This window comes from Rhipicephalus microplus, chromosome 2 (assembly GCF_043290135.1).
Source record: "Rhipicephalus microplus isolate Deutch F79 chromosome 2, USDA_Rmic, whole genome shotgun sequence".
In the NCBI taxonomy this organism is placed as follows: domain Eukaryota; kingdom Metazoa; phylum Arthropoda; class Arachnida; order Ixodida; family Ixodidae; genus Rhipicephalus; species Rhipicephalus microplus.
Window position 1 is genome coordinate 46,101,011 of NC_134701.1, and position 9,857 is coordinate 46,110,867.

General features: G+C 47.7%; 2 protein-coding genes across 6 annotated transcripts in view; one reads left to right on the top strand and one right to left on the bottom strand.

The window, feature by feature from the left end:
* The window catches only part of LOC119185027 (galactosylgalactosylxylosylprotein 3-beta-glucuronosyltransferase S-like), a 345,200-nt gene extending 335,368 nt beyond the window's left edge, over positions 1 to 9,832 (top strand). For all 5 annotated transcript variants that reach the window (XM_075886420.1, XM_075886421.1, XM_075886422.1 and 2 more), the window contains one exon: positions 581 to 9,832. In XM_075886420.1, coding sequence (XP_075742535.1) covers positions 581 to 709 — 129 coding nt within the window. In that variant the 3' untranslated portion in view covers positions 710 to 9,832. The remainder of the gene's footprint in view (positions 1 to 580) is intronic.
* Positions 1 to 9,857, bottom strand: part of LOC142796229 (uncharacterized) — a 54,766-nt gene that overhangs the window by 21,982 nt on the left and 22,927 nt on the right. Inside the window, exon 2 of the mRNA XM_075886425.1 lies at positions 1,495 to 1,579. The gene's annotated coding sequence lies outside the window, so the exon portion shown is untranslated. The remainder of the gene's footprint in view (positions 1 to 1,494; positions 1,580 to 9,857) is intronic.

Consider the following 9,857-nt stretch of genomic DNA (forward strand, 5'->3'; position numbering starts at 1 on the left):
ATAATATTACCACGATAACTGCGTGCTGTCTCGCGCACACCAAGAACCAGGAACCACCAAGTTAGTCCTAGACCCTACCGATGCAATTACGTGCATAATGCCAACATTACACTTTCTTCCAGAATTCACCAAATTGCTAACGATAACGCTAGAGTATTGGACGGTGCAAGTATAAATGCAGACGCGCTTCAACGCTGGTCACTTTATCGACGGCCGGCGCTCAATTCACCGCTAACACTTCCATCGTTTATTGCTGCAAGCTGAATTTCCCCTTACAGGGCCACAAATTCTGCGAAACGAGAAGTTTCATCTTGGGCCTACCGACCACTGCCCTCGTTGACTTGGGGCGATATGCAGCTGTATTGCTCCTTTAAGAAACCTAACTCGATGAACCATTATAGTAGCAATAATTATGAGCAACGTCAAGAGCCAGAAATGAAATAACTGTTCTCTGTTTTAGGACACGTGCCACAGTTGAAGTGCACAATCTTGTGTCGCTGCTACATGTAAATGTTGTCCCGAAAGCGCAGAAGTGAAATTGTACTCGATGACTTTTTATAATCTTTGTCTTTTCACGCAGGTGCTGGTGTGGCATACGAAGTCAAAGCCAAGCAGGTTTCCCTCAAGGAGTGTATTACGTGGATTGAATGTGTCGTCCCTAAACAATTTGCCGCGACTTTATAGTAATATATTAGACAAAGAAACTTGATCAGGAAGCATTTTGTGTTCCTCTTGAGAAAATATTTATCTTTCTAAATGCACGAGCCGTACGTTAGGCAGCCCAAGCAGATATCTAGTGTTCTGCTCCTAGGCTGATGGCATGCAGTCAGTGTTGTTTGCCAGCCTTTAACAATGAATATTTTTTCAACAATTCCTGCCTATTTAAAGATATACTCATGCAAGAAAAAACAGCTGGTTATTCGTACACCACGAAAAAAGCATCTGTTATGTGATCAATACAATGGGTAAACAAGGATGCCTGCAGGTGTCTTTTGTACAAATTCTTCCACACGTGGCCAAGAAGTCTTTAGATCGTTATTGGGTCAATTCCCCTATCCATGTAAGGGATAGCTGCGATTTTTGAATTAATGCTTTTCTCTTTAGGGCGAAAGAGCGTGTTCGAAAGATTTGTCTTGTGTAGGATGTCTTCGCATTTTCTGAGAATAAGCAAGGTCGCGATAACTTTATGCACGGTGGTTGCATGCTAATCAGGATTCGGGTCAGCAAACACTTGGGAAGCTATAACAATAACCACTCACGTTTATTCTGCTATACCATTTTCGCAGCACGCTAAGCACATACATCCCACTTGGTTACATATTTGTTTCGCTAATCTTGAGCTAAAGCACACCCAGGAGTATGAAGTGCTGGCGCCACGGTTTATTTAGTCAACAACAAATTCAGTAGCTATTCACTGAAACCCATATGCAACCAAGTGGGAGGGTCTTATCTAAATCAGCTTGCCTCGCATTAGGACGGAGACTAAACATTCACAGCGAGCCAGAGAGCAATTCTTGGGTGCTTTGTCTCTGCCCAAGCAGCACCGGTGTGGTAAGTCCCGTTAAGTGCCAGGTGGCGTCTGCAGAAAAATAAAAGAAATAAACATGTGCAGGTGAGCTCTGCCAAAAAAGAGGAAAAAGCTGTAACCGGAAACGGCATTCAGTCGGGTTTTTTTTGCCGATCGCTAGTTTTTCTTTACATTGTGGTGCCTAAACTTCTCGTGCGGACAAGTTTCTTCCATCGCACGACTCGACGGGACCTTCTACTCGGCAGCATCATGCTGCGGGTGGCGAGGACTGCAATGGATCGTTCCTGATCAGCGTGGATTCAGACCTCATCAACATCAACAGCATTTCCGATGGATCGCGTGAAGACAAAGTGCTCAGCTCGACGAGCCCAGGACACGAAGCTCCTGCTAGAAGAAGGGTCACTCCTCACGGACCCTACCACTGATAAGCCCAGGCTCACAGGTATTTACGACCGTTTTGCAGCGCGGAACAACGAGCTCTCGAGAACACACCTGGCTGACGAGGAGCTCGAAACGGAATACGTCCGGGCAGCAGAGTATAACGGCAAAGCTTTAAGCATGTTCGCCGAGATTCCCGGCAAGATAAAACGGTTTGCGATGCGGGCACAGTACAGCAGCGACTGCTCTAATGAACGTGACAACAACAGTTCCTAACACTAAGACCAGAACTGGTCCCAGGCTGCGGAACCTTGGCATGCTAACCTTTAGAAAAAACATACAGGAATAGTCGGCTTTCTGGGAGCAGTTTGAGCAAACTTTTCCCCTGAACAACGCTTTGTAAACAATGACGAAGCTCTATCTACATCATTATCTCGCGGGTGAAGCGGCAGCGGCGATATGTGGTTTTCCGACTTCCGAATAGTGCTATGCAGACGACATCGGTTTATTGAATGAATGCGTCGGAGATAAAAACGGATGAAATAACTCCACTTATCAGCGCTTCGCAATCCACCTCACGTTGGATGGGTTATCACATGCTCACCGAACAATTGATCGTGCTCGGTAAAAAACGCAGGTAAGGAGTCAAATATATTTTCATACTTGTGAAAACAGGACTGTAAGCGATTATTGAGTCCTAAATAAGCTGTAGAAGTCATCAGCTGCAAACTCTGCCCACCACCACCGACAACCATTTCGTGACGGCATGCGTGACGTCACAAGGTGAAGGAGCAGTGCCGTCGTCTGCTACGAAACAAGAGCTTTCGGACGCGAACAGTAATGCTTGGCGCCTGTTCCGCACGTGTCAGTCGGTTGAAAGGGTTGCGGCGTGTTACCAGTGCCATCACCACATGCGGCGGCTATGTCGTGTACGTTGTGCATTTTGACTTCGACTCTATCGCCTCAAGCTGAAGCGACCAAGAAAGTGTCGAAGGCGGTGTGAACCAGGATACCAACGACACCGCCGTTGTGGCAGACGTTGGAGACGGCTTTCCGCTAAGACAAGTACCAATATTTCAAACGTGTTGAATGAAAAGTGAGCTTGGGGTCTGTCGACACTGCATTAGCGAGCAAGTATTACTTAGCTCAGTGGAACTGGAAAAGTGTGCAGATTTTTGTTGGCTCTAACGTGCATGCACGACTTTCGGTGCAGAACATAATAATAATAATAATAATAATAATAATAATAATAATAATAATAATAATAATAATAATAATAATAATAATAATAATAATAATAATAATAATAATAATAATAATAATAATATAAAATAAGGGGTCCTAGCAATGCTGCGTGGTGGGACCATTTTTTTTCATCGGTCGTTGATTAGATATTGTCGTGACGTGCAGACAGAGGTCGTATTTGATGACGCTGAGAAAACAGCAGCGGGTCGGTCTTTTTATTAACCGCGCGCGCGAGAAAGTTCCTCGTCTTTCTCGTTGTTGTGTTCTGCATAAAAGCGTGCAGATGTGCGTATGCGCTGTCGCCTTCGTCTTTTTCGCGGGACGCACGTGACATTTGCCTCCCTCCAAAAATGGCATTGTCCCGATGCGCAGCCAAGGCGCTCTACTTATAAAAATTCACATATGCACCGGCACCCACAGGACAAACGAGAGTTAGCTGGACAAGTAGGGTTTCATCCGGATGACATGCACGATCTCGGGTGAGCAGTTTCGGCGACGGGAACTGCAATCGCCGTCAGGAATAACTTCGTCATTGATATTGTTCAATCATCGGGTGACTCGATATGGGCCGAAGTATCATCGTAATAACTTTTCTGAAAGTTCGCGTCGACGTATTGGGATTCAGACCCACACCTTGTTGCCTGGTTTGTAGGTTATCAATTTATGTCGTAGGTCGTACCGTTTCGTATCTTTGTGTTGCTGGTGACAAATACGCACGCGGGCTAGCTGTTGGGCTTTTTCGGCGTGCTGACCAAATTATTCAGCCTCAGCATGAGTGTTGTCCCACTCGTGCAGCAGCATAACGTCCAACGTTGTAGTGACTTCGCGCCCGTGTATTAAACTAAAAGGCGTCATTCTGGTAGTTTCTTGCCGGACAGTATTATAGGCGAAGGTCACATAAGGCAAGATTTCGTCCCAGTTCTTGTGTTCTCTGTCGACATACATGCAGAGCATGTCTGCGAGGGTCTTATTAAGCCACTCTCTTAGTTCGTTCGTTTGTGGGTGGTACGCCGTTGTTCTCCGGTGAGCTGTACCACTGAGCCTGAAACCGACTCCAAAAGTTCTGCCATGAACACAGTCCCTCTATCCGTGATGAAGACTGTTGGAGCACCGTGCCGAAGGACGACGTTTTCTATAAAAATGAGCCGCTTCTGCTGCTGTGGCCCTCGGCATGGCTTTGGTTTCTGCGTAGCGAGACAAGTAATCGTTGGTGACAATGATCCATCTGTTCCCGGTGGTAGAAGCTGGGAATGGGCCCAGGAAATTCCTTCCGATTTGGGCGAATGGCTTTGCTGGAACTTCAACGGAATGTAATAATCCTGCCGGCCTGCCGGGTGGCGCTTTGCGTCTTTGACAGTCGGCACATGTTTGGACGTGATGTTTCACAGCAGCAGGTAGGTTAGGCCAGTAGTAACTGTTTCGCAGACGGGACAATGTTCGAGTGTAACCGAGATGACCAGAGGTGACTTCATCATGGCAGGCTTCCAGGATTTCCTTTCGCAGTGATGCAGGGACGACGAGCAAGTATGGGCTGCCGGTGGGAGAAAAGTTTTTCTTGTATAGGACGTTGTTCCTTAAACAAAAAGATGGCACTCCTCTCGCAAAAATTCGCGGCACGCATTCCCGTCGTCCTTCTAAGAAATCAATAAGCGAAAGCAGGTCAGGGTCACGGCGCTGCTCTTGTGAGATAGTGGCCGCGTTGATGACTCCCAAGAATGCAGCGTCCATAGACTCGTCAATAATAGCGGCAGGCTCGACGGGTGACTGTGAGAGACAGTACGCGTTGGTGTGCTTCTTCCTTGATTTATAAATAATGGTCGTATCAAACTCATGGAGCCCAAGGCTCCAGCGTGCTAAACTGCCGGATGGGTGTTTCAAGTTAGTTAGAAAGCAAAGTGAGTGGTGATCAATGACGACCTTGAATGAGTGGCCGTACAGATACGGTCGAAATTTGAGAACCGCCCAAACCACGGCGAGGCACTCTTTCTCGGTAGTCGAGTAGTTCTCTTCCGTGCGAGAGAGAGTTCGGCTGGCATAGGCTATCAATTTATCGGAGTTATCTTGCCATTTTATCAGTACGGCGCCCAGGCCTACATTGCTTGCGTCGATGTGAAGTGCTGTTGGCGCTTCCTGGTCAAAGTGCGCAAGAACCAGAGGTATTGAGAGGTGTTGGCGTAATTCGTTGAACGCTGTTTCTTCCTTTTCGCTCCAAAGGAAGGGGACATCCTCTCGTGTGAGCCGCGTCAAAGGCGCCGCTAGACGAAAAGTTGGCGATGAATCGTCGGTAATAGGCGCAGAGGCCTAAGAAGCGTCTCACTGCTCTTTTGTCATCCGGTGCGGGCAACTTTGCGACAGCGTCGATTTTGCCCGGGTCAGGTCAAACACCTTCGTGGCTGACCACGTGGCCTAAGAATCATAGTTCTCTGAAACCGAAATGGCACTTCTCTGGTTTTAAAGTCAGGCCAGCCGAACGTATAGCTTGTAGAACTGCGAATAATCGACTTAGGTGTTCCTCGAATGAAGCTGAGAAGACGACAACGTCGTCTAGGTAGACCAAGCATGTCTGCCACTTCAGTCCTGATAGCACAGTGTCCAATAAACGCTGCAAAATGGCTGGCGCTGAGCATAACCCGAATGGGAGCACTTTAAATTCATAAAGACAGTTGGGCGTCACGAAAGCAGTTTTCTCATGGTCTCTCTCGTCGACCTCTATTTGCCAATAGCCACTTCGCAGCTCCGTCGATGAAAAATAGCGTGCATGCCGCAGCTGATCAAGAGAGTCATCTATGCGTGGCAGTGGGTACACGTCTGTCTTTGTTATTTGAATTAACTTGCGGTAATCTATACAGAAACGCAAGCTGCCGTCTTTCTTTTTAACCAATACCACGGGGGATGCCCAGGGACTCTTGGAAGGCTGTATTACGTCATCTTGGAGCATCTTCTGAACATGCTTTTGGATCTCCTCACGTTCCTTCGGAGCCACGCGGTATGGGTTTTGATGGATCGGTCTCGTATATTCTTCAACGATGATTCGGTGCCGGGTCAGTGGTGTTTGCTTGACTTTCGACGTGCACGAAAAACAATTTTTGAACTGGTGTATCAGCTCTAGTAGGCGCTGTTTATCCGAGGCTGACAGGGTTTATTTATTTATTTATTTACAGTAGCTCAAAGGCCCCAATGAAGGGGTTTTACATGAGGGGTGGGCTATTACAATCGGTTAAAGGAGTAGATGCTTGATCGCTGCTTTGAAGTTGATGATACTGAGCAAATGTTGACAGACAAAGGTATCGAGGCTGGGATGGTCGACTCGTCCGGTTGAAAAGCGAAGCAATCTCTGGCTTGGTCCACGTCGTCGTAGTAGGCAATCGCGGTGCCCTTCTGGATGTGACCACGCTCGTTGCTGAAGTTGGTGTTGAGCACTTCTGCCCGCCCATCAATTAGTGCCAGAACACCTCTCACTATTGAAACACCTTGCGTAAGCGATAGCGTGTCTATTCGCTCCGCTATCACCTCATTACGGCACGGCCGTTCACATAACACCGACACAAGGCAGCAAGATTTCGGCAGGAGCATCGCATCATCGGCTACACGTAAACGTTGCAGTTGTTTTTCAGTGGTGGTGTCTACGTAAGGATGGGCGGAAAAGGTGACGATACGTTCTGAAATTTTGATGACAGCATCGTACTCTCGCAGAAAATCCATACCCAAAATCAACACAAAATCAACACTGTCCGGTAAAATGACAAAAGTGGCGACGAAGTTCGAATCATCGATTACGAGCCGAGCGGTGCATTTACCAGTTGGCATCGTTAGCTCTCCACCAGAACTCCTTATGCTAGGCCCACTCCACGGCGTTTGACATTCTTAAGGCAGTCGGCGAGCTCTTGTCTCATAGAGAAGTCAGCACCAGTGTCAACCAGTGCTGTTACGTGGTGTCCGTCTATATTAACGCTGAGGTAGGCACGTACAATTTCATTGGCATTAACACTCGCAGTTGTCGTCGTCTTTGTCATCACCGTCGTCATGTCGTCTTTGTGTAGAGGCAAGGGGGTCTTTTTTTGGCGTCTCGGCGACTGGCAACCTTGCCCCCGGAGGTCGCGGCAGTTAGTTTCCCTGGCACGGGCTTGGGGAGCGGTTTCTGACGGCGTCAGCGCATCTTTGGCGAGCTTCAACGTTGGGCTTCAGCGTCCCAAAACCACCAGATGATTATGAGAGCCACCGTAGTGGAGGGCTCCAGAAATTTCGACTACCTGGAATTCTTCAACATGCACCCTAATCTGAGCATACGTGCCTACAGCTGTTCCACCTTCATCGAAAATGTAGCCGCCGCAGTTGGGAATCGATATCGCGACCTGCGGGTCAGCAGCCGAGTACTTTATTCATTAGACCACCGCGACGGGGCAATCCATCGGTTGTTGCGTGTGGCATATTAAAACCTAAGCCTAAACGAACGGCATGTAAGCACGGCACTAGGGTTACTCGCGATATACCTTTTTGCCGATTCTGCTTGAACTCTGCTGATTGCGTTTGGTTCCGGTAAAAAAAATAGCAAGTGTGATGCTCAATCTTGGCACTGCCTCCAAGGAGTTTAAATAAATATTTAGGCGTAGTGGTACATGGCATACGCATTGCACATTCACAAGACACTTTTCGACTTCGAATTCGCTTTCCACAAGTACCAGCGCTACATGAATGACGTGGTGGCATCGTTTCAAACCCTGGAAGTCATTTAGTTCAGGTGGCAGGTTGAACAATGCAGAAAAAGTTCGATTGGAAGCGCAGCTGACCACGGAACACTATCATTCGGCGGAATGCAGACTGAGCAGCATCTCGCCCAGCAAGTGGTTCGTGACGTAATGGCTAGCGAGTGCGCAAGTGTGCCCAGGCAGCACAGAAGGTTGGCCTAATATTGGGGATAGATCGGCATTGCCTGGCCCATGAACGGCCCAGTTTTCACAACGTACCGCCAAGATTGGCTATGCCAGCCAAATAGAACGGCGACGTTGGACCAGCGTTGACAACGTACCCCCAATATTGGTTCTGCCAGCCGAATAGAACGGCTATGTTGGACCAGCATTAACAACATTCCGCCAATGATGGCTGTGCCAGTCTATAAGATTGGTTATATTGGGCCAGCTTTCAGAACTTTCCGCCCATATAGGCTGTGCCGGCCTATTAGAACGGACACATCGGGCCAGGTTGTACAAGTAGCAGCCAATATGGGTGGAGCCATCCAATAAGACCGGCATTATTGGCCCGCCGTTTGAACGTTATTGCCGGCGTCAGCTGAAAAGTCAACATCACGATGTCATAATATTAAAATATGAGCCAATTTCTGCGTGTGCTGCTTTTTGGCGCTGTTCTGGCCCCAATTCACGCGCCGATTTTTCAAGTTAGAGAGAGAGTAATATATGTGCCGGGCACAATATTAGAACTATCTTTTCGTCATTAAACCATGCCCCGCCGCGGCGGTCTAGTGGCTAAGGTACTCGGCTGCTGACCCGCAGGTCGCAGGTTCGAATCCCGGCTGCGGCGGCTGCATTTCCGATGGAGGCGGAAATGTTGTAGGCCCGTGTGCTCAGATTTTGGTGCTCGTTAAAGAACCCCAGGTGGTCGAAATTTCCGGAGCCCTCCACTACGGCGTCTCTCATAATCATATGGTGGTTTTGGGACGTTAAACCCCACATATCAATCAATCAATCATTAAACCATGCACAGCTCGTTGAAATGCATAATCGTTGGTTGAAGTTGTGCAAGGTAGACTTTTTAAGTGAGAAAAAATTACCGATCAAGTTTCTCTGTCAGACGTGACGTCCGATGCGGTGCTATCCGTACGTATGACAAAGCTGCTGCGGATACCGCTGTCTTACGCGTGCATGTAGACGTCGAATATCTGACGCAAATCTTATCGTATCATGTGTCGGGCTAGCTATCTACGCGACCTATTCGAATCTGTTTTGCGTTCACAGCACAGTACGGTTAACGGCACTTGCTGCTGCTTGACGTGTGGGAAGAGCGGGGGTCGTCAGTTGCGTTATGGTGACTGAATCATACAACATATGCAGTTGCCGTGATCTAACACACAGACGCGCGTGCGCACGCACGCACGCGCTATATTTATGCAACGACCTCACGAATTCCCAACAACATCGCAGCGAACGATTGGTAAGGTGTTGCGGAGTGTGTGGGCGTCGTAGGGCACCCTGTCGGTGCCCAGCTCGTTGCGAACGCGAATTTCGGCGTGGAACGCATCTTTTTTATGTACTTTTTTTACGTGTGCCCAAAACAGTAGGCTGCGCGATACGAGAAGTACGACACACAAAAAAAGAAGAAACGTGAATGCACAGGGCAAATCGTTAATAACAAAAAAAAAAACACGCACGCTCAAGTCACTGCAGTGGCGTGAGCGTAGGTGTTTTTTTGTTATTAACGAAGCACATATGCTTCCATAAAACATGACAGCCAAGAATGATGAAGTATTCAATTTACATACAAATTACTATGAGTTGCTGGAACTCACGCAAAAGAACATAATTTTCTTCCTTGGATATTGATCGAGTGCCTTGGAATTATGCTATGTGAATTTGACACATCAACAGTGCATTATGATTCCCACCATAAGGGGCCACAATCTTGGCAAGTAATAGAAGTACTCTTCCCACCTGATGTGCACCTAACGTAAAGAGGCCTTGTTTCTCAAGTTAGC